This window comes from Theobroma cacao, chromosome 1, assembly GCF_000208745.1.
Source record: "Theobroma cacao cultivar B97-61/B2 chromosome 1, Criollo_cocoa_genome_V2, whole genome shotgun sequence".
NCBI classification, from domain to species: Eukaryota; Viridiplantae; Streptophyta; class Magnoliopsida; order Malvales; family Malvaceae; genus Theobroma; species Theobroma cacao.
This window is the reverse complement of record NC_030850.1, coordinates 1199891-1226532: the sequence shown is the minus strand read 5'-3', so window position 1 is coordinate 1226532 and position 26642 is coordinate 1199891. Positions and strand designations below refer to the sequence as shown.

Sequence of the window (26642 nt, the reverse complement as noted above, 5' to 3'; positions counted from 1 at the left end):
TTTAAGTTTAAAACTAATTGCGTCAAGAGAGAACAAATCTAAGCCGAATCTAATCGGCTTGAAACTTCAGCACCCCTTTCCTTCCTCTCTTTCTTTTCTTTATCATTTTCTCTTTCTGCTCAAAACACACCGTTTTATTGTAGTTTAGATTCCTTTTCCCCTGCCTCGTTGAATACGCAGCATCGACAATCCGGCGAAGTTACTTCGGCATTTTCTCTGCTTTTCATCTTGAATTATTGTTTTCTTTTTAAAGAACGTCAGAACATCAAAATCCGGATTAATCAGAAAATAGTAAGTAGAATTTTTATTTTGAATTTCCGTGAATTTGTTTACTTTTATTTTTCTAATTAGATTGTTTTCAGATCTCAGTTATTCATTTGCTCCGAAGAATCTTACTTCAACTTCGCCAGGTTTTAAAATCATTGTTGGTAATATAACTTAAGCTGAAGTTAGCTTGATTCTCGCCGGACATGCTTGCTTGAATGCTCGAAGAAATGCCGAGTGTAAATTGTTGTTTAAATGTTGGTTTCATGTTCATAGCAGTGGCACTGGCAGGTATGTTTTCCTGTTTGATTCTGTTATGAAGTAGTTGTTAACTATTTTAAACTGTTTAATGCAAATGAATCTGTTTTCTTTGTAGCTGTTCTTTCACAAGCACTTACCGTTGCCTCAGTTGCTGTTCCGACATCCAATTGCTACGCGCTTGATAATTCTAGCCATCTATTGGATTTCGTATCCTTTGTTACTTTTTTTCTTTTGTTGTTGTTGTAAATTTCAAATAGATGTCTGAATCATTGGTTGGTTGTAAAATGAGCATTTCTAGTTTAAATTTCCAGTTGGATGACCTGGGAGCTTTGATATCGAGCAAGATTGTTTTCTCTTAAGCTGTTGATTAGAGTGGTTGGGTCGGAGATTCTTATATGTATGAGGGAGAGGTAACATCCTTGCGTGGTTTCCAATGTCGAAAGTCTCTAATTCCCCTTGGTGACATTGTTTTATTTACTGTTTATAAATATTTATGTCAAGAGCGTATTACATATTTGCATTTTTCTTGATGCAGGACGCTGACTTTGTCGTCCGCTTTTGCAAAGATGTGGAGAGTAGATCACAATCGGTAGTCCATTACTGCATGTTCTTAAGTACTAAATCAATGTGTTTATATGTTATTCATTTATGAGGACAACCTTGGATAAGGCAATGTTTTAAAATGTTTTTAATTGGCTGAAAGTACTGATTTGCACTTTCATTGTTCAAAAATCTGCTGTTCCTTTCCTTTGTGTTTTGATGATAACTGAGAAATCATTTTAAAAGTTGGGGCTATTTTTTCTGCTCCTTCAGTAGCTTTGCTTACCATAACAGCAAGCTTGTTGAGTATATTTCACAATATGTGTAATGCTCATAATTATGCAGGGATATGTAGATTTTGGTCGATTCGATAATGTTAACCACTTTGTTGCTGCTTCAGGGCATGTTGACCTTGTTCAAGTAAGTCTGTTTGGTTTTCAACTGCTTGTTTGTGAAGTAATAACTATAAAAACATAAGGGTATGCTGAACCTTTCCTTGCTTCCTTTGATGCAATAGGAATGAATGATTGCTGTATTGTTAGCTTAGGCACTTTTTGGTTGTTATTGGTGGTGTAAAAAGAGATAAATTTATATGAGAAGCTCGTTTTCTGAGTTCTCTTCTTTTACCTCTAGTCACTTGGCAACTCATGCTCTTATTCCCAAGATTGCATTTTGTTTGCCTGCTTAATGCAATGTGTTGCATCATGTCAACACCTCTGTTTAAGTTTTGACACTGTAATATTGATTCATTGATACATAAAACCCGTTAAATCTAATTTCTCTGCATGTATAGGGGTTTTACAATGGTGACCTGCTGAAGTGTGAGCACACCTTTGACAAATTGGGACGTACTGCACAGGTTGGTCTATTGGCTACTGTTTCTTTCTCAAAATTTTTGGGAATTACTTGACATGACTGTTCTTAGAAGTTATCATTTTTTGTGAAGTCATTAATTATGTGAATTTGAACATTCAAATTCCTCATGGCATTTGCATATGTGTTAATGAATCTCTTTGATTGTATTTCAGGTAAATATTATATGTGGAAATTGTTTAAATGGGCAATGTAAAGGTGTGTGAACTCTTCATGTCAAGTCTTCAAGAGCTTTTTGTTGTATATACTAGGAGGTTATATCACCCATCACTGATTGTTTGAGAATTTATAAGTTCATATGGTGTCTTAAACCCTTTCGACGCTTACTTTGAGCAAAAATGACAAAGAGAGATTTGTGAAGCTGAATGAAATGATAATTAGTATTAGCATATTCTATGGAAAGCTTGTAACAAAGTAAAGTCCTATATTATTGTTTGTTAAGTTATTTCTCATGCGATGCATTTTCTTTCACTCTATATGGGTTAAAATGACCATCCTCCCTCTCTATCCAATAATGTTTTCCTCAGCTCATACTGGTTAATTGCTGCTAACTATTTTCGTATAGTGCTTAAGCATTAACATGCTTAGGAGGTAATTTGAGTTTGGTGGTGACAATTAACTCTCAATTTGATGCAGCTACCACATATCCTTTATTAAGGACTGGCTGTGTGAATAAATGGCATTCCAGACATGAAGTCTGAGTGCTTGAGCCAATTAAGTAAAATTAAAAAAACTATCCTAGTTTCTTTGCCCTTCCCATTCTCTAAATCATTTTCATTTCATTCCCTCTTCATTTTTTGTGTCCATACCAATTGCCGATTATTAGGAAAAGATATATTAATTTGGATCATTCTGTTATGGATCCATCCCTCTTTTGCCTTGAAATCTTAACTGCCAATGCTGCTTTTGTTTTGTATCACCCCTTAACACTTTTGTCATTATCTGTGGTGTTAATCTCAGGTCAACATGGATGCATATGCAATGTCACTTATGAATCCACTTGCAGGTATTTTAAGCAGTGTTATGACTTCTTTCTTTCTTTCTCTTTTTCATTCCTATTCTCTAAACATTTGTTTTCAAGTTAGGTGCAGTGTAGAGTGAAATTTTATATTATAACTTAGAGACTGTTATTGCTATTGCCAAACCACAAGACTAATTGTTTTACTAGAAAGTTTGTGCCTAACTTCTTCAAAAAAATTGATTGAAATCCGTTTTACAACATATATCTAAATTTTTGTTGTTTCTATTTTTTTCAGAGCCATTGTTGAACTGGCCATTCCATGTGAGAAACCAGGTCCACGTGTATTTGAGGGCTTCACTGTTGGATTTCATCCACGATCATGGGAAATTGTAAGAATTTGCATCATTTAACTGGTCTACATATATTTATATGCCGAAACTATATGATTAAAAAAGTTCTATTTTATTGATTTGAAGGTTTACAATGGTATGACTCAGTTGGGTTTTGAAAAACCTCACCATGATTTTAGGTATAAATCTCCATTATGAGTTGCTATCTCCATTCTCTCATAGTGAATTAATTTGATTTATTTAGTTTAATTATTTGCAATCAACATCTTATGAATAATCTGAGTTGAAAAGTTTCGGTGAACAGCTTCAGCACTGAACAGCCTCATGTTGCCCTTTATCTGACTGCTATCTCATCTCATTCCAACCTAGTGCAAAAACCTATTGTCAAGGTACATTTTCCTGTCAGTTCAACGGGTAGAAAACTGTGATTATTGAATGAATATGCTTATTATCTTATCATTCTTTGCATTGGGTCCTTCTCAGGTCTTTCCAGAAAATGGGCTGGAGGTGAAGTTATCAGGGACAGCGGCAACTGGGAAGCTACCTACAACTTTATCACCCTCAACTTTGCTTGTAGATTGGAGATGTATATACACCATTACCTTCAGCAGTATGATTTTTTTTTTCAATAATAATCTGTTGAATTTCCATTGTATAATTCTGTCCCCCATTTTTTTCTTCAGGCGTGAAGGCCCATAATACCCCATATGAAGTTAACATCACTATCCCTGTGGATAGTTATGAACCAATAGAGTTTGTTCTAACAAAAACATGTGGTAGGCTCCTGATTCTGTTTTGTTCAATGGAGGTTTTATCAACAGTGATTTTTCTGGAATCTATTGAAGTAGCTTTCTGGTAATAGTGATGCATTTGCAATAGAACTCGCCATCAGCTACTTTAATGTTTTTTTTTTACTTTCTCCAAAATTTGCAGAATACACACAAAATCAGGAAGGATATGCTATGAGAGGGTGGGCAATATTTGGAATAATTTCTTGCATGTATGGAAACCTCCAATAATTTCTTCTTTTGTCTCACATGTGTTCTGCTATGCAAAATGACGTGATTGAAATATCTTCTGTACGGGATCCTGTGTTTTGCACAGTTTATGCCACCAGCTTTCACCAACAGATTAATTGTCTCATTACCCTATACCATGCTTATGGCCCGGAGTGTGCCTTTTCTAGGGCATCAGTGTCTGTTACTACAGATAGACAAAAAATCAATCTCTTCTGTTGGTTCTGAAATTTTCTGTTTGTGAGAGTTGTGCCTATGATATACTCCCAACTCCCTTATTTCTATATTAACTGATTTGTTCTAATAAAATGGAATTGGTCTTGGGCAGATTCATGGTTTCATCAACTCTGTTTTGCTGTGGAGGTTTTATTTACAAGACACGAGTGGAACGCCAGGTGGGCTGCTTAGACTCTATGTTTTAGTATTTTGTGATAGTTTACAAAAATTTATGCTTGCAAGCACCTATTTATATCTACTTGGAATCTTGGATGCAGCGGGGGATTGATGCACTGCCAGGCATGACAATCCTTTCTGCCTGTTTAGAGACTGTAAGTTTATGAAATTTTTTGTGGCGAACAATGTTATTTGAATTCGTGAGCTTCTTTTCATGCAAGTAATAGCTGTTTCAGAGGACTCTAATACATTCCTGATAGCAAATATAGTAGTTCTCTGTATAATTTCTGCCCATTAATGTGCAAAGAGCCTCTGACAGGTGAGTGGAGCAGGCCAAGGCTACTCACGAGCAGAGGACCTTAATGCTGCCTTTGCCAGTGAAGTCTCCTGGGAGCGCCCAGCTGCTACTGCTCAAGGAAAATGGACAACGAGCGAAAGAAAATATGGCTCAATTTAAATTTTGCAGTCCTTCCCTTACAAAATGTGAATTTTCTTCTGCCGAATCACACACGTATTGATGCGAGGTATTGTCAAGATACGCAACCTTCTGTTTCCTTATTTTTGGTGTAAACATAACTCATCGTAATATTTCATGACATAGTATTTAGAAATCCTCCAAACTCATAGAATGCACTACCATTTCCCCCCTCTTCCATTTACCAATTTATTCTGACAGAAGTTATTCAAGCTACTGACTTGCAGGGTGAACTTCAAAGCAGAGCATATTCAATGCTATGGTTCTGATTGAGCAAAGAGTTTCATTGTTTCAATTTTATCATACTAATCCACTCTTACTATTTCCAGGGATGCATGGAACTGGTATAGGCAATCAATCACCGACTGTTGTCGACATTGCCACGTGTACGATCAGCATGATATGTTAAAAAGGATAACGTTAATCATAATGTCAAATGGGCCAAATGTTGCAATGACTATTAAAAAATAAAAAGGAGAAAAAGCTTAGGAATCAGGATATGCTTTTTTATATTATCTTTGGTTAAAGACTATAATCAAAAGAGGAGAAAGAAGATGGCTTTGCTTTAAAGAGAATAGTTCCCTTTCAAGGCTACCCTAACAGAAACTTTATCATCTTATTGGATTAGCGATATTAACCCAATTATCTCCATACCCAAAGCTTCTTTTTACTTTACGAGTTTATATTTGATATATTATCATTGTATAACGATCTTGAAAATCCTAAAACTTTATTTTTATGTACTCATGTGATTAACCTAATATTCTTTTCTCCAGGTTAAGCTTAGTTGTGTCCAAATCCCAACATATAAATCAGACAAATAGATGGAAATATCAAATATCTGTTTCTTGCCAATCTGATCTAAGGTTAGTTTAAAGTCAAACAATCCATAAATAACGTGTAAACCTCTCGTGCATGTCTTTATCCATTTACTAGGAAAAGATAAAAGAAAAGTTTGCATTAATGCCTATTCTCGAATTAGAGTGATTCGAAATGGAACAAAGGGTTTATACAAAAAACATTTGCTTCATGTCACCTAATATTATTTTCATTTAGATTTTAATAGAGCATTTATCATAAAAATTAAGCTGAATCAATCATATTTTCGCAATTACTTGTAATATATGACTAATTCTTTCAAGAACAATTTTTTTCTTAGGTAGTTGCAACTTAACCAAAAAGGTAAAGGAGAGTGCTAAACCTTTTCCAGCAGGGCTTTCTTTTAATAGATTAACTTACATGGGTAGGTCTCTCATTTCCATGGGGTGATTTAGAGTACTGAGGGAGGTGATCTTAAGAGTTTCAATCACAAACATCGAAGCATGTACTCTTTACCTCTTTCTAGCTAGTTGTTTGAAGATAATTTTTTGCTTCTCTGCTAAGCTATGGGTTACTTACATGCATTAATGGTCATCAAAAGTACTTAAAAGATGGCAATGACTTAGAGGGACCTACGCCAACGGGAAGTTTTCGGTTTTTGTCAACGGAGCAGGTGAGCCTGTTCCCTATCAAAATTTTGTCCTCAACGGCAGGAATCAGCACAAATTTAAAACAGTTTCAGGTTGACCAGGTTCAAGCATATGATGATTAGCTGATAATTAGTTTGAGTATTAACATAAACTACTGGGGCTTTTGTTTCAGTAATCAAAAGCCGATTATCCCATCGCGTTATCATTATTCATGCATATACCAATCTTTGGCTTGTAATGAGTTTAGGCAAAGAGATGGAAAATGAAACGCATGATCATGAATTGGTTTTCTTCGTTTTGTGTAAAACGGAATTCATTCCATCAACAGTTGATAAGAAGTGCTAATTTGTCTTGATCGATGGTGGAATATTCAAAACTAACGAGAGATAATGTAAAAAATCATGAGATTAAATCTTTTTTACATATATTATCTTAAGAGTTAATTGATTCGAAATCAAGTACTTTTCAATTTAGTAATTTTGTGAATCTAAATTATGTGATATTCAAAAGTTTAAGTTTTAAGTTATTTTTTAGATTTAACATTCAAAAATTTAAATTAAAATTATTAATAATAATTACCTTAAATCTTTTATATGTATTTTCTTACAACTATATTTTATGGCAATTGGTCGGCACTTGCATGCAGATATTGGCATATTGCTACCTACTCCAACCTTTTCCATTTCTTTCCTGCTCCTGATTGATGCAAAGCTAGTTGCCTACTCACTCCACCTTTTTGTTCTCCCCTTGCCCTTCCTATGTCATATCGTTGACGACCATTCAACCAAGTATCCTTTATAAATACCCATCACCCTTGGAGCTAGCATCATAGCATGTTTTGAAAATTCTGTGTTGGTTTTGGTCTAGAAAGTGAGAAGACAAAAACAAGGAGGGGGCTAGCTAAGGAACAATGGGTCATTCTGTGGGCTTTATCATAGTTCTTTCTCTTCTAGCCATTGCTCCCCTTTGTCTCTGTGGCAAGACTATTGCGGGAGGATACCTCTACCCTCAGTTTTACGATCACTCATGTCCAAAAGCTCAAGAGATTGTAAAGTACATTGTAGCCAAAGCTGTTGCAAAGGAGGCCCGTATGGCTGCTTCACTGCTTAGGCTACACTTCCATGACTGCTTTGTCAAGGTTTTCTACATGCCAAAGCACTCAACCCCCCACTTATTGTTCACTCGATGCTGCTAATTAATGATTTGACATATAGTTATTTTCAGAATAGTTTGAGTGTATCACAAAGTAATGAATACTCTTAAAATCTTGCTGTTGTCACAGGGCTGCGATGCATCAATTTTGTTAGACAGCAGCAGGACCATAATTAGCGAAAAGAGGTCGAATCCTAACCGGGACTCGGCTAGAGGATTTGAAGTCATAGATGAGATCAAAGCTGCACTGGAGAAAGCGTGTCCTCATACGGTATCATGTGCTGATATTATGGCCCTGGCTGCTAGAGATTCTACTGTTCTGGTAAGTGCTGCCTTTGGTTATAGCCTTGTCTCTTAACTTTTTAATTGCTATTAGCCTCTTATCTATAGTCCAAAATTGCCATAACCATCTTTTGGATTTGCAGACTGGTGGACCTAACTGGGAAGTCCCTCTCGGGAGGAGGGATTCCACAGGTGCAAGCTTGAGTGGCTCTAACAATAATATTCCTGCTCCAAACAACACATTTCAAACAATTCTAACCAAGTTCAAGCGACAAGGCCTGAACATTGTTGATCTTGTGGCACTTTCTGGTAAACCAATTACTCGACATAACATTACTGAATGCGTTTTGCTAGAAACCTGAAGAAAGTAGCACAAGTTCATATGTTCTCAGCATGACCAAGTTCCCCACTTTTTTTCTTGCAGGGAGCCACACCATTGGAAATGCCCGATGCACCAGCTTCAGGCAGAGACTTTATAACCAATCAGGCAATGGACAACCAGACTACACACTTGACCAATCATATGCTGCTCAATTGCGCACCAACTGTCCAAGATCAGGTGGAGATCAGAACCTGTTTTTCTTAGATTTCGTGAGCCCAATAAAGTTCGATAACAGCTACTTCAAGAACTTATTGGCTTACAAGGGCCTGCTGAACTCTGACCAAGTTCTGTTTACTAAGAGTGCTGTATCAAGGGAGTTGGTGAAGAAATACGCTTACAACCAGGAACTCTTCTTTCAGCAATTTGCCAAGTCCATGATTAAGATGGGAAATATCTCACCACTGACAGGTTATAGGGGTGAGGTCAGAAAGAATTGCAGGAAGGTTAATGCTTATTAACAGCCGTTAGAAGTGAACAATTTGATGAATAAAAAGTTTGGATCTGTCTCCTGTTCTATGTTATTTCTCCTTCCTCCTTTTGAAAGAAAAAGAAGTTCATTTGTGCAAATTTATTATACCAACTAGTGGTATTGTTTCGACTTGTATTGATTCAGAATTGTGTAAAGAAAAAAATACATGCCTGGCATGAGTTCTATTGAAAATTTATAATAGTAATCAATCTGGATATGGAGATGGGCCAATGATTGCTTTTCACATTACGCATGGTATAGCCTCCTATTCCTTAGCATTGAGTTCACACAACAACCAAAATAAAATTTCCATTTGGGTGGAAATCGATTGCTTTCCGCAACAGCTTCCATATAATCTCAACACCAACTTAGCAAAAAGGAAGCTAGATTGCCTTCCTTGTATCCCAAATACTGATCCAACCAGTCACATGGTAATTGTATCTTGTAGTTGCTGCTACCTGGACCATAGGGATCTTCTTTTCTTTCTCCACCGTGCTATCCCATATCAAGGACTTGCAGAACTTGTCACAATGAATCGGGCTGCTTAAACCGTTTCCGTTTGCATCAAATACCTTGGCAAAAAGCAGAGGAAACAGGTTGCAACAGGGTTGCTCTCCCTTGCCATGGAGAGTTCATCCACTTTCGAAACAGTGAACTTTTGCCTCGTCCGATCCAACACCTCATTGTAGATTGCTTTTGTTACAATACTGTGCAATAATGAAGCTCCGCTATAAGAACCAAGATACCTAAAGGCCGCCCAGTTTACCATTTGACATTACCAGCCTAACATCACCTCAAGCTGTGTTCTATGGCTTCTCAACTAAGCACCGAAGTCATCTTATACGTATGTAAGGGATCAGGAGACTCCCAAAGTCACCTTTGAAGGAATCGAATTACCTTTTCCTATCTAATCAGATACCCAAGTGCAAAAAATTTCTCTAAACAAAGAACCAAAGGATAGCTGGATATGGAGATGATGCATCTTCATGTTGAAGGCCCTGACTTCCACCTGCTCACAACGGGGGCCACCGGCTAGAAGTCATAACGATTGGCACAGCCCTATGCTTGGGTTAGTGAAATGCTCTAGAGTTCATTACATCTGCAATACAGAAGACAAGCAAATTATTAACAGACTGTTTTCTTGTAGTTTGAGCTATTTCTTGGCAATCAAAATGGCAACCCCATCTGTTTTAACCTCTGCTTATACAACTTGAGACAGAGTTCCTAATAGAAAAGCGCTTGTTGGCATGATGTAACAACTATCTCGAAAGCTAGAACTGGAGCTTGAAATCGAAAGCAATGAACTAGGAACTCCTTAAAGTCAATAGTTTGGGCTGGACTTCAGGCCCAAAAATGACCTTTTCGACCCGTTTTTACCACTAGGGCTTTTGCCTAAACCCTCTGCAATCTTCATAGCTTCCTTGCAATTCCATGGCCTCACTGAACTGAAACAAAAGGCACCTTAATCGAAAATTGAAACACAAAGGAAGAAAGGAAAATGAGAAATTTACGTTTGTTTTCTTCTCATTTAACTCGAATCCAGAAAACTCTTCATCAAAATCCAAACATTTCCTCTTCCATCCAATCTTTAAACAAAGTTAACCATACTTTCTCACGAAATTACACCACCCCATCACAAGAATCCACCAAACAAGCTCCTTCCGGCAAAGTCGCCGCAATCGTCGATGAACTCTCCGGGTTGACTCTGCTCGAAGTCATGGACTTAACCGAAGTCCTCCGCCAAAAACTGGATGTTAAAGAGATGCCAATAATGGCAGTGATGATGCCCGGGATGGGATTTGCTGGGGCCATGAGAGGTGCCGGGAAAGGTGGGGCTGGTGGGCCCGGGAAAGGGGAAGAGAAGAAGGAGGAAAAGATGGTTTTTGATGTGAAACTTGAAGGGTTCGATGCGGCGGCTAAGATTAAGGTGATTAAGGAAGTTAGAGGGTTTACGGATTTGGGGTTGAAAGAAGCTAAAGATTTGGTGGAAAAGGCGCCCACTTTGTTGAAGAAAGGGGTTACTAAAGAGGAAGCTGAGAAGATTATTCAGAAGATGAAGGAGGTTGGAGCTAAAGTCTCCATGGAGTGAGGTACGGGAAATTTGGTTGATTTGTTTAAGTTTTGTGTTCATAATAATTTGATGAATTTATTAAAGTCTTAGCTTTGCATAGTAGTTTAGAAAGCTATGATTGAAGAGAAGAAGTTTATAAGTTCTTCAAAATAGTTCCTTCCGTTAGTCTGGTTTATGCTCTAGATTCTTTGGGAATATTAGCAAAACAGCAATGTAAGAGGTTTATCATTATGAAGGGCAGCAATGGATAGTATTATTCAAGAACTTTGGGAGACTTTGGACTGGAGAGAGAGGAATAATTCTACGTATTGCTTATTGTTTAGAAATTTTATATTGCCTGCTGAACAGATCAATGATGTACTTGGGTACAGAGATTTTGCAGTTAGCTGTTCACTTTTGCTATTGTTCTTGTTATTTATGTATCGCGATAATTAGAAACCAAGAAAGTTAGTTCTAGTTGCACTGACATAAGATTTAGTTAATGAAATGTAAAATGCAGATTACAAGTTTCTGATCATAATTTCTTGGGTGAGGGTCTCTTATTTTAGAACCATAGAGTACATTGGCGAGAGAGTGGGAGATAGGGGAAAGAGATAAGGGTTAGAGATTGCATTTGGTACTGTATTGACAGCCTAACATTTGTAATGATGATGACTAGTAAATGAACAATGTATCTCTAAATGATGGGGGCAACATAATCCACTCAAGCAATTGAAGAAACATACTAGAGTATATGTAAATGAACCAGAGGTTGGTGATGGTTTAAGAAACCATGAACTGAACCAGAACTGTGCCATGGACTCTGTTAGGCCATTAGGCATTGGTTAGAACATGGTCAAGACAACCATGGGAAAAAGAGGAAAGAGGTGATTATTAACAGAAGTCATGAGTATTTAGTTGAACTGGGGAATATTGTTACAATGAAAAGTTGCCACTGCTCTACTATGTTGGTAGAATTATGTTATGCAGTAACTAATTATAATTGCTTTTTTAACTTTGCCAGACTTTCACGAAGAAAAATGGGACAAAGAAGAAGTGCAAGGCATTTGCAAATAATTTGTGAAAATGCAGGGTAACTGATATTGGTGTATAATGCCAGGATTACTGTCGGTGAAGGAGATCAATTTAGGGATTCCTCCTAAAGCAGAACAGTCTTTGCGAAATTGATTTGCAGTGCAGCTGAGTTCATATTAATGTTTTCATTTTCATCAATCATCATTGTAATTTCTTGATGATTCTAAACCAACTGTTGTAGAATTGAATTTTGACGACCGATTGATTTTATAAACAATCCTTTCAATAGTTCCTTGAAGGATTTCAGTTATTCTTTACTGCTATGAGCAAGCTTGTACCCTGGAGCAAAGGTTCTCCTCAAATAATGTGAAAAAAAAAAAGAGAGAAAGAAAATCATGTGAGAATGGAGTTGTCTCACTCTATTGCTGAAGTGTATAAGTGGATAGTGATTTATGTTGTATTTCAACCACATACTAACAGATCATAACATACAGGGGAAGAATAAACATCTTCATGTGTGCAATTCACTTCTAACGTGTTCAACATCCTGGAAGCATATTAATGAACAGGCACAATAGCAACCTGGTTTGTAACAGCAAATAATACTTGGATAGTATCCTTGGTTCTTTCTCAAAAGTAAAAAGAAGATTTCCTTGGTTCTTTGAAGGCTTATTTGGGATGTTCCTTCTTGTCTAACGTGTTGGTTTTGGGCATTTTTAGCAACCAAAGTTAATGTCTTGGTTGACAAGAACAGATAAATAAATTGGAGAGAATTTATATTTGATGCATCGAATGTCATGTGATGTTAGGTAATGTATAGTTCTTATATAATCGCTTTTCTGGTTAAGATATTGGGTAAGTCAACTTCGAAGCATGACTATGGATGATGGGTCCGTGAACCCAATAAGTTGGGCCGTGGTCTTCCTGAAAGGGACAGCCAACGACGTTGTATTAAATTGCAGCAAACAAGTTGGAGCCCAAATAAATGAACCAGAAATAACGGCAGCGTGAGATGCGATCGGCGGTTGAGGTTCCGAGCCTGTTTCTGCTGCTGCTTCTCTAGCGGCTTGTCAAAGAATGTCACAATCACAGTGGCAATGGGAAAACGCAACCGCTGGTGCGGTGGCGGGTTTCGCCACTGTCGCCGCGATGTACCCTCTGGACATCGTACGTACGAGATTCCAAGGTCGTCGTCTTCTTCCATCTCTCTCTCTCTCTCTCTCTACTAATATATATATATATAGTGTCTAGCTTTTGGGTGCTGATCTGATCGAGTTTTGAATAGTTAACGATGGTCGAGCCACCAATTACCCGACTTACAAGAACACCGCCCACGCCATTTTTACCATTACTCGCTTAGAGGTTCGCACATTTTCCACCCTTCTTTTATTTTTGGGGGTCCTTTTTTCTTCTTCATGAAGTTTATTCGACTCGGTCCTTACCAAAAATCTTGTTAGTTTAGCTTGTCTAGGTGTAATGCTTAAGTATTTGCAGTTTCAAGCTACTGAATTGGTCATATAAACTCCAAATCATGTAATTATATCTGTACTGTAATTAGGCTTAGGTGCTTCTTTTTCTCTCCTCTTCATGTTAATTTAATGTCTTTCTCACTTTCATTGGCGTTAAGAATTTCTCCTTTCAAAGTTCTTATTACAATTTAATGAGTTTGTCATGCAGGGTTTGAAAGGGCTTTATTCAGGCTTCTTTCCTGCAGTGTTGGGGTCCACTGTTTCATGGGGTTTATATTTTTTCTTGTAAGTGCCACTACTACTTTATTTTATATATATATTTGAATTACTAACTCCATCAGAACTATACATTTGATGATACTTTTAGATGTGAATACACTACTTTTTATATGCAATGGGGGAAAAAAGAGCTAGTATGTTCTGATTTGTTGAAAACTGTTTGATGCCAATCAATTAATTTCAATTTTTTATGCTATTTGTAGCTATGGCAGAGCTAAACAAAGGTACTCTAAAAACAGAGAGGAGAAGCTGAGCCCTGCTCTTCATCTTGCTTCTGCTGCAGAAGCTGGAGCTTTGGTCAGTTTATGAACTTCTAATAATATCACTTGGAGGAAAAACGGAAGGCTCATAAAACGCACAACTGATATCAGAAAGAAAACGATTCTTTTATCAGTAAAATTTACTGAGAAGTAAAGCTTAAAATCTATTAGGATCTGTTTTTAATTATCATGGCATGTACAGTGGCCTAACATTCTAACTGTCAATAGCAAGGCAATACATGTGCTTTTAGAATTGTTCATTGAAGTTTCACCTTTTTAGATGTTGGTGCAGTTAAATAATTGATCTGTCAAGGTTTAAAGTAGTCATATACTCATCTTCTTACCCCTGATACTAGGTTGGATTGGTCTCTAATCAATGTCAACTAAGATAGGTTGCAGTTTGTATTTTGTTAACATTTTCAATCTTGTGGTCTTTGTAGGTTTCATTGTGCACAAATCCTATTTGGCTTGTAAAAACAAGAATGCAACTTCAGACTCCTCTTCATCAAAGTCGACCTTATTCTGGCATTTATGGTCTGCTCTGCATCTTATGTTAATTTGCTAGTAATCTGCTCTGAGATGTCCATATCCCTAGTGAGTCATATTTACTCTGACTCCAAGTATTAGCTAGCAATTAGGTTCAACATCAATCTCCTGCAGTAAAATTGCTTGTTGTTTTTTGGAAGATTCACGTTTTTATATGCAGATTTCTTGTGCTGACTAATATATTACAGAAATCCAACTCTACTCAATAGATTTGATATTCAAAATTATGGTTTAGAATTTAGCCCCTTTTGGAAAATGATAAGATTATCAAGAGCTGGTTATATATTTCAAGATTAATACCTTCTGTGCCTTTATTCTTTTCAGTTGGAATTCCGATCATACAAAATGATTGTCGAGTGTATTTAATGTTCATTTCTTTTGTTGCTAGTCCCTCAATATTCTTTTATGTCTTAACAATTTCAGATGCCTTAAGAACCATACTGAGGGAGGAAGGGTGGACTGCACTCTTTAAAGGACTTGGTCCTGGTCTGTTGATGGTAGTTTGCTTCCTGTTTTGTTCTTATTTCTGTTCCTGCTTTTTACATTACTATATGGGTTTTCCAACATTAGAATATCTCGGAGCTAAATAGTACCAAGTTGTTTAAGGAGTAGTGTAGTTTTTCATATTCCCCATACTTCTGCAATTCACTGTGCTTGTTTTGACTTCAGCAGGTTTCTCATGGAGCTATTCAGTTCACAACATATGAGGAACTTCGAAGGATAATGGTTGATTATAAAGAGAGAAAAAGGAAGTCTGAAAGTGACAGTAATTTGTTGGTATGTAACTGCAGTTTCTGTTTGCAGTAATTTGTTGGTATATAACCCTCATACTAACTTTGACAGTTTGAACATGACACTATCAAGACCTTTTTCAGTCTCCTTATGGTTTGACCATGTAGGAGGCTATAATGGAAATGATTTCTAACAATCCTAGCATTTTGTACAGAATTCATTTGATTATGCAGTGCTGGGGGGGTCCTCTAAAATTGCTGCCATTCTACTTACATATCCATTTCAGGTATGCATCCTTATAATCAGTGTGAAGTCTTTATCTATATTTATCTTCTGTCAGCTGGCTGGTCATGTTGCCTTATGAGGGTGGGAAATTTGTTTTTTCAGGTTATTCGAACTCGATCACAGGTAATGGAAAAATTAAAATCTATCTTTCATTAATCAGTACATTGACTTGACAAAATTCTTTAAGTAGGATTAAACAAAGCTGTCATGAGGCTGCAGGGATATTTCCTTAAAACATTTGATGATTAAATTGGACAGCTTGTGAAGTTCAATTGAGATAATCTGCAACTCACTGTTGGAATTATCTCTAATTTTTGCAGCAACGACCTAGTAATGAGGGAATTCCAAGATATATGAGTAGTTGGCATGTTGTGAAGGAAACAGCACGGTGAGACCATATTCAAACCCAAATTTATTAATCTTATTGCTGAGGAATAAAGTTTAATCTGTATTAAACACCGTGAATGTTCTTAATTGGTATTTCCTTCTTCTGTTTGTTGATCATATTTGCTTCTGAGGACCTGCAGGTTTGAGGGTTTGCGTGGATTTTACAAGGGCATCACACCAAACCTTCTGAAAAATGTTCCTGCTTCTTCAATAACATTTATTGTTTTTGAGAATGTACTCAAATTGTTAAGACGGATGGGAAGGAATGATTGAAAAAGACATTTGTTCTGTCCTTAGTTTCCTTAACAGGTTTCTATTGCTCACAGTTAACAATGATGTACATGAGATTGATAAGTAGAAGGAAAAGTATGCCATTCATGTGAGTCTCATTGTACTATGTGAAGATTATCCCATTTCTGTTTTTTTCTTATTTATTTTGCATTGAGGATCTGATTATCTATGGATGAAATAATGAAGTTGTTAGTAGATTGGGTGGAAAAAGAAAACATGATGCCAGCGTTTTGGAGGCAATATAACATATAGGAGTTAATGCTGTTAGTAGACTGAACCAAGCTTTCTAAGATCTTGGGTAGTCTACCAGTTCAAGCTCTCTCACATTATAAGATTAGGCAGAAACCATTCACCTCTATTCTTATATGAGCATTAGTTGGCAGAGAGAAATCATTGAGCCTTCATCATATTGTTCATGGTATCTTACATCCAGAAGGAAAAGAAATTATTGCGGTCTTAAGTTTCTAATTTAAGAAATAAGGTTTATTTACTGACAAACAACTTATATCCTCGTTCACAAACAAGCTGTCCAAGAAAGTTAATACTATGTACTTGCCTAACAGGTAGACATGTCCAAGCTATCTGTGCAATGGCAGAAGAAACCGATAGAATGAATACAATCTGTACCATCATTTTGAAGCTTTGTTCAGTCAACTGAATTGTGCTTCTGGCCAACCAGCATTCTGGTGACTGCCAAGGCCTGCAAACCGAGATGCAGATGTAGAAAGTAAGGTTTAATTCATGCTTAATGCAAGTGCTCTTTTAAATAAACATCCTGACAGATTAGTTTACCAATTGCCAACATGTCTGTGGTAGACTTGATTGATGGTGTGTGTTTGAACTCCAAGAAGTCTTTAGTTCTGAGTCTGTATTCAAACTCAACTGGCATTCCAACAATTTCTAGTTCTTTGAGGGAGGTTGCCAGCTTCAGTCCATCTGGAATCCTTTTTAATTTCTCACAACGATTTATCACCAAATGCTTGAGCTTTGGCATTGCTCTTTCTTCCACTGTCCACTCTTCCAATTCTTTCAGAAGGTGCAGTCGTAGGATCTCCAGTTTGGGAAAACTTTCTGAGGAGAAGGTCATGTCTCTCAAATTGTATGACCCTTCACCCAAAACAAGCATTTCAAGGTTCGGTAGTCTTTCCAATTTGGTAATTGAATCTCTCTGCAGTTGGGAGTTGTAAAGGGTTAGCTTAATCAAGCTGGGTGGGAATTCTTGTGGGTCAGGTAGCTTCTCCATCTTTCCATAGAAACACAGCTTCTGAAGATGCTCACAGGAAGAAAGTCCTATGAGTGTTGGAAACATCTCCAGTTCAGACACAAGCAACAGAGACAAAGATTGAAGGTCCTGCAATTTTTCCATGGTAGAAATGACTGAAGTAACCTGTTCTCTTGACAACCCATCAATGCCCAGTTGTCGAAGATTAGTCATGTTAGCTAAGCCACCATCATCTATCCAGCTTCCAGCCTCTATATATGGTAGGCTCTGGAGATTGCATAAGGTGTCCATCTTCAAATGCCAACTGTCTGGGGAATCAAATGGAGTATAAAGGAGCAAATGTCTCAGATGCACCAGTTTCCAGATGACATTAGGTATCCTCTTAAGAAAACAACTATACCTCAAATCTAATGTTTGTAGATTCTGCAAGTTTCCTATAGATAGAGGAAGCTCCTCTTCTAAATTAGTCTTTCTCAATCCTAGATACCGTAGTTGAATTAAGCTTCCTATTGTGTCAGGTAGACTGACTACACGAACACCTTCCAAATCCAGGACCCTGAGCAGTTTAAAATTCTTGTAAATGACATTAAGCTTCTTCTCAGACCTGTAACCAACTTTCATTATCTTCCTTGCCACATCCACATTATACTCTCGGTTAAAGAACAGAAGGGAGCGCAAATGAGGAGCAAAGTGTTTAAGGAAAGCATACCGGTCATGGCGAGAATGGATAGCATGCCTTCGGGATTTAGTAGAGATAGATTCTGTTGACTCTGCCTTGTTCCCGTGATGAATTTCAAGGAAAATTTCCTTCCTTCCCTGAGAGATGGCGAGGTCTCTCAGAAGATCATGGATACGGACTGTTTTGACTCTGCCAAGTGAACTTAACCTTCCCACCTGAATCATGCACCGGTCAATCAGCTCAGTTAAGCATTTCTCAGCGACGCCTTCAGCTGTTTCTTCACCTTCTTGTGGTAAAAATCCTTCTGCTACCCAAAGATGGATCAGTTTTCTCGTCTGGACAGAGACATCCTCCGGGAATAGTCCCAGATAGAGAAAGCATGACTTTAAGTGGGAGGGTAGATCACTGTAGCTAAGTGCTAAAATGGCAGCTATCCGGTCTTGGCCTTTGGTTAAGTGCCAGGTGATGTTACAAAGAACGCGGTGCCATTCCTCTGTTGACTTGATCTTCCGAGAGAGCAATCCTCCAAGCACAACCACTGCCAGAGGCAAACCACCACATCTCACTACCATATCCCTACCAAGCTTCTCTAATTCAGGGGGAAGACTTTTCATCCCATGAAATGCTTTCTGGCAGAACAATTTTAAACTTTCATCCTCTGTTAAAATCCTTGGTTCATGGGGAATGCCCCCTCCATCTGCATGTAGAGCAACCTCCTTGTTCCTGGTGGTGACCATCACTTTGCTTCCAGTTTTCCCACTAGGGAATGCATTTTCTAGACAATCCCAGACCTCCATACTCCACACGTCATCAAGAACAACTAAATACCTCCTCTCCTCCAGGAATTCATGCAGCTTCTTCAGCAACACTTCCTCTTTCAGCTTTTCCAAAACTTCCATCTCATCTCTGTTAACTGCATTTACATCTGTAATGATTCCTTGTAAGATCTCTTTTCTTCTGTACTCTTTGGATACATAAATCCATGCTCTACAATCAAAATGGTTCTTAACATCATTGTGGTTGTACAATCTCTTTGCAAGAGTTGTTTTGCCTAAACCTCCCATACCCACAATGGAAACCACACGGCGCCTTGACTCCATGCTAGTCAGTTTTGTAAGCAACGCTTTTGTGTCTTCCACTAGTTCAATAATGTCATCCTCCTCTACATGGGGTGATGGTTGTCTCCACCATCTCAACCTGTCATTTGCAGCGGCTCCCTCTCGTCCACTTCTACCGTTCCCCAGACCACCATAAGTTTCTCGTCTGCCAGTTATTTCCCGTATCCTGGATCGAATACTTTCAATCTTCCTCCCCACCTTGTAGTGGTAAAACGGTTTGGTGACTAAATCAAATGGTTTCTGAGATGCCGCCCTGGAAACATATGTTTCTATAACTTCCTCTGTGTCGTAGGCCACATCTCTAACATCAGACACCCATTGTTGCATCAATTCATCCTCTTCTTGCTTCATGTCTGCATCCTTGAGAAAACTTTGCATCCACCTCAACTCGTTTCTCAGTTGCACAATCTTTTGGCTCACCCCGTCCAGGTATGCTGCTTGCATTGCCAGTAGGTTCGTAAGCTTTTCCACAACTAGGGAAACAGCAAACTCTGCCATCTCTCTGTCTCCTTCTCCCCTCTCTTTCTCTTGTTTCTGTTTATGGTTTTTCCTTTGCAAAGAGCTGCTTCCCTCTCCAGAAGTAGAAGTCCTAACTTAACAGATTGGTATCACATGAAGTTTCCCTGCCAGCTGCCATTTCCAACCATGCAATTTCCACCTTAGGTCCCGCATATCTTCAACAGAAACTTCCCAGAAGAACAGTACACGGAATTTCTCAGAAACATAGTAATAAATTGGTTTTTGGTGATTTTCATAGACCTTTTCAAACAAGCCAAACGCATAAACTACTCTGTTTCCTTTGTCCTTACACTCTGCAATCTCATTGACTTTGTGCAGTCGTCTTCTAGAAATTGAGATTGCTATTTGGAGGTGGCAAGGATGGGCAATCCTGTCTTTTCCTTCCACCTCGCCTGTACTATGAAAGTTGATTATCTTATTCAAATTCATTCTAATTAGATTAGATGTAGTAATTTTGGACATAAGTTTGGATTTAAGTTTTTTGTATTTTATGTATTAATCGTGTCCACACGTCATCAATAGTTTTCTAAACCTTTTTCAATGTCAAGAAAGTTTCATGAACAAGGATGTGCTCATAGAGGTTTCTCCATGCTGAAATTAACTTCTCCGATTTAATTGTGGTAATTGCAGGTACCTTTCTAGTCCATAACCATACAGGACAAGTGTACAGAGGAAAATAATAAATCAAAACTAGTCATGAATGCCTTCTTTTCTTAGTAAAGAATAAAGACTTAAGCGGAATGGCGATCATAATGAAAACCCAGAGAAGTCTGCTACTCTGCAGGAAATTTGCGAAGAAACGAAAGAATTTCCTGGGAAACTTCTTGGTGTTTTTCTTGCTGGAGAAAATGATGACCATCTAGAATAACAACTTCCAGGTTGGGAACAAGGCTCCTGAAGGTATCACCCTGTACGTATTCTCTTACACCAGCGTTTTCAAACCCCAGGTCTTTATCACCTACTAGGAATTTGACTGGAACCAGGATTTTCGATCCTTGCCAAGGTGCAGTAAGCTCCCAATTCCGGTTACCAATTTGAACATTAGTTCTGTGAGGAAGAACATTCATAGATATGAACTCATCAACATTCATAGAAGGCCGAAACTCACCAGTTCATAGCACGGTAGTAGTTAAAACCACCCGTGAAGCCAGATTCTTGAAACTTGTCTGCATAAACCTGGAGTTCCTCTTCAGTAATCCATGGTGGTATCCATGATGGTGTCTGCAGATAATCAATAATCTCCACGCCGGGCGGAGCTATCAGATTATCAGTCTGTGTCATCAACAAGAACTTCTTCATCACTGTCAAATAATCATGCCTGGCAAATGCCCTCTCTGCTCTTCCTGGTTCCTAAGGAAATCCTCCCCAAAGCAGTGATTAGTATAACAACCTTAAAAACAAGCATGCCTTGACTGAATTAGATAGAAAAGTTACCTGGAATTGGGAGATGTAAAACCCATCTCATATGTTCTAATCAAGGCATCAGCATATTTGGCTTTCGGGTTTCTATCAAAGTATGGCACAGATATATTGATCAATCCCTTGACTCTCTCAGGCCTAAACAGGCATAAATGCCAAGCAATAACAGCTCCCCAGTCATGTCCAACTACAAAAGCCTTGCCATAAAAAATAACTCGAAACAGTCAGAGAAAAACCTTTTTACACAACACCAATCGGAAAACATGTACACGCCCATGTCTTTAACGAAAGTGGAAATACCTGTTGTTCCCCAAAATGATCAAGCAGGCCAATGATGTCCCCAACGAGGTGCATAAAAGTGTAGGAGCTGGGGCTGAGTGGGGAATCCGAGTCTCCGTAGCCTCTCAAATCAGGAGCAACTACATGGTACCCATGGTTAGCCAAGAAAGTAATCTGGTGGCGCCATGAATACCATATGTCTGGGAATCCATGAAGCAATAGAACCAGCGGTCCTGTCCGTTGCTCTGCTATATGCAGCCATATCCCGTTTGTTTTGATCCTTTGGTGAGTCACGTCATTCATGGTCCCGTCCGTTTGAAAGGATGGAGCAGCCCTGTGGTGATCAATGGCGACCAGTTAAGTTGAACTGCTACAATGAAACAATCGATTAGGTAGTTGGTGTGTCTGAAAGAAGTCAAAACTAGAAACTTTGAAAATAGACCAAGGCGCCCATAGACGACTCCTGAAATTATTTAAAAAAGAATCGATCACTGGGAAGTTAACGTATCTAACTTGTTTCCAGGGCAAGGAACGTCATGCAGGCACAGTCTGACCGCAGTTTTCCAATTTTTTTAATCTAAAAGTCATCATCTAACCTCGTCAGCGATGTACTTGATACATTGCACCGGTTAATATGCATTGCTTGAATCTTAGTTGGCCATATCGATAGGCCTAGGGGCGGAGCGTCCCTCTGGTTTGGGGGGGCCATGGCCCCCAAAATTTTTGAAATTTTTTATATATTATATATTTTTAATGATTTTTTAAAATAATTTTTATTAAATAATTAATATAATTAAAAAATAATAAAATAATTTTACAAACTCTATTCAATTTTACTCAAATTTTTAAGTTTCTCCATCCATCTTTTTTTTTTCTTTTTTATCCTTATATTATGAAATTATAAAGAAGTAAAGTTTTTATTTAATTTTTTTTATTTATATTACTATTATTATTTATATTTATTTAGTTTTTTCAATTAATTACTCATATATTTTAAGTTTCTATAGATTTTTCGTTTTAAATTTCTACGAATCATCAATTATAATTTTTTTATTATATATGTCATATCTCCTACATGTTATGATTTTTTTTTGTTATGTGAATTTTGTTTTTAATGTTTTTAATTTTTAAAAATTAAAAAATTAATTATTGTATATGTAATTCTCAAATATACCTTCAAGTGTTGCATTATTGGCTGTTGTTTAAAATTTCACTAATATATTATTTTTTATTAATCCTAATTATATAAAAAAAAATTATCTTGAGTATATGTTTTTAATGTGTTTTACATTTTATATTTAGTTGAAAGGAAATTATCTTGAATATAAGAAGAAATTATTAATTATATATATATCATATTTAACTATTTATATTTTATGCATTATAGTTTAATAGTTAGTATTAAAACTTAAATATAACAAAATAAGAATATTAGATGTTGACTATATTAATTTTTTAGTAGTTTATATCGATAAAGACAAGATTTTAAAACAAAATGAATGATAAATTTCTTACAAATAATTTAGTTGTTTATATTTAAAAGAATTTTTACTATCATCGAACAAAACTTTTTTAAAGTATTATTATAATTTTTTTTATTTTTTTATTTACATCTTATATAAAATTATTATTTATTTTAAATTTTTTAATTATTAATAGTTAAGTTTAAAATATTAATATTAAAAATTTTTAATTTTTATATTTTTTAACCTCTGACCCTCAATAAAAATTAATTAGCTCCGCCCTAGATAGGTTCTTAACCATTCTGGAATTACTTGACTACTGAGATTGTCATCGGACAAAAGCCAGAGCATTGCCGCTGGCTAAATAAGGGTAACAAAAGGCATGTCCCACTCCCACTCGATATTAGAATTAGTTTAGAATCCCAATTTCCGGTAGAAATAGATTTCAGGTTGTGTTTAAAACCAATAAAGATACAATAGGATAGTCTTGGACCGTGCAATCGGAATTTCTTCAAACTTGGTCATTCCCCTGCGACTTGTACAATCAACATCAGTTGTATAGAAACAGAAAGTTCAAGTGAGGGTGATCCAGCATATGCAACGCTAAGAACACAAGACTCGGATGAACCATCAGTTTCATATGCTGCCATGTTACAATCATAAAACTCACAATGTTTGGAGAACGGTTTCGGAAAGATATAGAGTTTTCTCATTGGCGTGCTTACAGTGCACTGAGCATCTCTCGCATGGCTTAAACACCATCAGCCTTGTGAGCCCGTTTGTTCCTTACAAGTTGCTAAAGAAAGAAAGACTTTTCTCTTTCTTTACAAAATACCAGCATAACCATTTACAGGAGTTATTGAGCATTTAACTTTTGATTGGGAAAGTGCTTTGTCCTTTTTTTTTTCCATTGTCCTTAAAAAACGAAGCTGTTTGCCTATTCTAGTTATTGAACTTAATTGGCGCAGCAAGATGCTCCTGCAATTACACTTTGTCATCATGGAACCACCACCTGGTCTCCTTGGGAGAACGCCCATTTCTACAGTTCTTTACGTAGCGGTCATTGTCTTCAGGACGTTGCTGCAAGCATAATTAATAGTATTAAAAGGAGTTGTGTGGATTTAAAGAAACAGAAGTTGGATACCAATCTCCCCTCATATTTGCAACATCACCATCTTATCTGAAATCATTTAGGACATGCCCATCATTTACAGAAAATAGTAGTGCTTATTCCCGGTATGGAAATTTTAGCCCAAAATGAAAATTGGCAGTATGTCCTATGTATGACACAAACTGAACAAGCATGACATGAAGACAGAGTGGTATAATAAAGCCCCCAGAAAGTCAATTGGATGTATATTCAAACCTTCACAGTTGAGCTTGATAGCATGGAGAGAATGCTGATACAGATAGAACTAACTGTCATGGCTGGGGACCATGAATCATACAAGATATCTACAAAATACAATGGAGAAATCATGTATTATATGTCTGTCTTGTTGCAAGTTATGCAATAAAACATAGGTAAAGCACATACATGTGAAAACTGAGCAACATCACTATCAATGTGCATGCATGTGCATCTGCATGTGTGTGGGGGAGAGAGAGAGAGCATCTGAATTTTACAAAACATAAGTTAAAATAACAATATCAATTATGCTTTGAATTTAGCAAACCATGTTAAAAAGGCATAGCAAGTAGATAAAAATATTATCCTGAGCTCATTTCTCAAGCTATTACTATGCCCTCCCCTGTCCACTTGAAGAAACCATATAACGAATTAACAAGCAAGTTGACATTGTAAAAGGCTACAAGATAATAACATTTCACAACCTCGTGAAGGAAGCCATGTGTTTCAAAAGAACGCAGCACAGATTACCCTATTACTGTAACAGAACAACAACATCATACCACAGCCAGGAAACGAGGAGGAAAAGGTAGACTATAGTTCACCGACTTCCCATTTCAGAAAAAACCCAATAAAAGAAAAATCAGTTTCCTTTTAAGTCTTACAAAGTAAAAAACATCCATACTACTCACTGAGGGCAACAATCTTTAAATTTCAATTTCCCCTTTCTTTCCCCTTTTATTATATACATATGTAAAGACAAAGCTAACAAGGTTTTTCTGTTGCCAGTTGTAGTGAATATTTGGAGACTTAGAAATTGCACTTACTTTTTTTCCATATATATTTTGGTGAAAAGGATAGGAAGAAGGACGCATAATACAATAACATCCAAATATCAGTAAGAATAGTCTCACATAATAACCAAAGATCCTCCCAAGAAAACAAAGGGAAAAACTTTTGAAGGTAACAACAGATGAGTAAGGCGCAACACTAACCAAAAGCCCATCATTTTCAAAGGATAAATAGACAAAAATTAAGATGAAAGCAAAGAGACAAATCAGATCATGACATATCACTTGCAAAAAGTAAGATAAAAATCAATCAAAAACCTCCGAGAAATTGAAATTCATTGTAAGAACAGAGCAATTTTATGACAAAATAGTACCTAAACAAATATGGCCATTGCTATAAATATGTGGATGCAGAGGTGCCGGATGAAGAAAAATCACCTGCGACCGAAAGATCAAAATCATAAAAAAAGACAACCTCTTATAAAATTAAATTAAAAAATCTTTAAAAAAAAAGGTTTCTTGAATTAAATGTAAACCTGGGGAGCTTCCATAGGGTAATGTTCAGGGAAATCCACCTGAAGCTGATAGGTTTCATTGGCGTATAAAGTTCCCGGAGCTCCATTTACTTCAATCACCCACCTGAATTTTTTTGTTCAAATAAAAAAGTTCCAATTTTTTAGAACAGAAGCAAAAGAAGAAGAAGAAATCGACGGAGGGAAGCAGACGATCTAAAAGAAAATGGAAAAATGATTGAATCAAGTGCCTTTGGAGATTATCGGTGACTTTGTGTTTGAAACCGGAGGGAGGGTTGACCTGCCACTCCACCAGCTCTTTCTGCAACCGGTTGCACGCTATCTTACTCAGCGNAAAAAGAGGGAGAGAGAGAGAGAGAGAGAGAGAGAGTGAAGTGAGAGAGAGGAGGATTGAAGGAGGAACCTTGCGAGCGGAGGCGGAGGAGCTGGTCATGCTTTTCTGGCCTTCGGCTGTCGTATTCGGGCCTTCTGGCCTCAATCCAAAGGGAAAATATCAATCAAGAAAGGAAAGGAAAGGAAAGAGAGTTTTCTTTTTTTTTTCTTTTTACAAAGAGAAAGAGAGAAAGGGAGTGATTTATTTCTTATTTGACAAAACAAAGACAGAGAAAGAGTGACCCTCTTTGCGTTCCCCACCGTATCCTCTCTCTCCCCCTTTGATCGATGTCTTTTTTTCCTTCTTTTATCATCTTATTACTTACTCGGTCAAGGCGGTTTTTCATTTCGACAAGGAGCCCTTCGACAACCATCGAAACGATGTCGTTTCTATTACCATCCAACGTGATCCGAGACCCGACAGAGCTTAGATTTGTTATTTATGTTTTTCATTTACACTAATCTTGGATGTTTATTAGTAAAATCCCGTAAATTTTCATTTTATTCGTCTTTTTATCATGCTAATGGAGTGTAATTTATTAAGTTATATGATTAAGTAAGTTAAATTGAAATAATTTTCTCGATTTAAAAAAATAAATTCAAATTTTATTTTTTAAATGAAAAATACATGCATTATGCATTTATAATTGAATCAAATATTCAATATTAAATTGATAT

At 37.0% G+C, this 26642-nt stretch overlaps 7 protein-coding genes across 12 annotated transcripts; 4 read left to right on the top strand and 3 right to left on the bottom strand.

The window, feature by feature from the left end:
* LOC18610852 lies at positions 37-5896 on the top strand. 5 transcript variants are annotated; one of them, XR_001928587.1, is made up of 19 exons: positions 37-291; positions 468-555; positions 641-732; positions 897-935; positions 1061-1114; positions 1411-1485; positions 1859-1924; positions 2094-2136; positions 2899-2944; positions 3195-3288; positions 3376-3428; positions 3554-3638; positions 3733-3835; positions 3933-4025; positions 4183-4249; positions 4594-4660; positions 4760-4813; positions 4978-5182; positions 5463-5896. XR_001928587.1 is itself a non-coding variant. In XM_018123969.1 (18 exons), the coding sequence occupies exons 2-18, from the start codon at positions 483-485 to the stop codon at positions 5113-5115; spliced, it is 1242 nt and encodes a 413-aa protein (XP_017979458.1). In that variant the 5' UTR covers positions 37-291; positions 363-482; the 3' UTR covers positions 5116-5345. The 5 variants fall into 5 exon arrangements, 1 of the variants encoding a protein (XP_017979458.1); XR_001928588.1 differs by having other exon boundaries at positions 411-555; XR_001928586.1 differs by having other exon boundaries at positions 370-555.
* Positions 7275-9131, top strand: LOC18610851 (peroxidase 72). The gene is made up of 4 exons (XM_007046752.2): positions 7275-7740; positions 7885-8076; positions 8180-8345; positions 8461-9131. Exons 1-4 carry the CDS (start codon positions 7513-7515, stop codon positions 8874-8876), a joined length of 1002 nt encoding a protein of 333 aa, XP_007046814.2. The 5' UTR covers positions 7275-7512; the 3' UTR covers positions 8877-9131.
* Positions 10303-12289, top strand: LOC18610850 (50S ribosomal protein L7/L12). The gene is made up of 2 exons (XM_007046751.2): positions 10303-10977; positions 11962-12289. Exon 1 carries the CDS (start codon positions 10386-10388, stop codon positions 10974-10976), a length of 591 nt encoding a protein of 196 aa, XP_007046813.1. The 5' UTR covers positions 10303-10385; the 3' UTR covers position 10977; positions 11962-12289.
* Positions 12810-16360, top strand: LOC18610849 (folate transporter 1, chloroplastic). Of its 2 annotated transcripts, none has more exons than XM_007046748.2 (11): positions 12810-13158; positions 13258-13334; positions 13650-13726; positions 13924-14017; positions 14421-14514; positions 14950-15023; positions 15199-15303; positions 15473-15544; positions 15646-15666; positions 15864-15931; positions 16071-16360. In XM_007046748.2, the coding sequence occupies exons 1-11, from the start codon at positions 13050-13052 to the stop codon at positions 16201-16203; spliced, it is 924 nt and encodes a 307-aa protein (XP_007046810.2). In that variant the 5' UTR covers positions 12810-13049; the 3' UTR covers positions 16204-16360. The 2 variants fall into 2 exon arrangements, with proteins under 2 accessions (XP_007046810.2, XP_007046811.2); XM_007046749.2 differs by having other exon boundaries at positions 12812-13158; positions 15196-15303.
* LOC18610848 (putative disease resistance protein At1g50180) lies at positions 16441-20112 on the bottom strand. The gene is made up of 2 exons (XM_007046747.2): positions 17014-20112; positions 16441-16921 (listed from the first exon to the last, which is right to left on the bottom strand). The coding sequence occupies exons 1-2, from the start codon at positions 19736-19738 to the stop codon at positions 16872-16874; spliced, it is 2775 nt and encodes a 924-aa protein (XP_007046809.2). The 5' UTR covers positions 19739-20112; the 3' UTR covers positions 16441-16871.
* LOC18610847 (bifunctional epoxide hydrolase 2) lies at positions 20329-21950 on the bottom strand. The gene is given in 5 exon segments (XM_018115145.1): positions 20329-20783; positions 20869-21109; positions 21194-21222; positions 21225-21375; positions 21479-21950. Coding segments are annotated over 5 exon segments (954 nt in total). The 5' UTR covers positions 21761-21950; the 3' UTR covers positions 20329-20532.
* Positions 23529-26242, bottom strand: LOC18610846 (probable ubiquitin-conjugating enzyme E2 16). The gene is made up of 6 exons (XM_018114441.1): positions 25995-26242; positions 25823-25925; positions 25596-25698; positions 25434-25497; positions 24287-24375; positions 23529-24000 (listed from the first exon to the last, which is right to left on the bottom strand). Exons 1-6 carry the CDS (start codon positions 26023-26025, stop codon positions 23905-23907), a joined length of 486 nt encoding a protein of 161 aa, XP_017969930.1. The 5' UTR covers positions 26026-26242; the 3' UTR covers positions 23529-23904.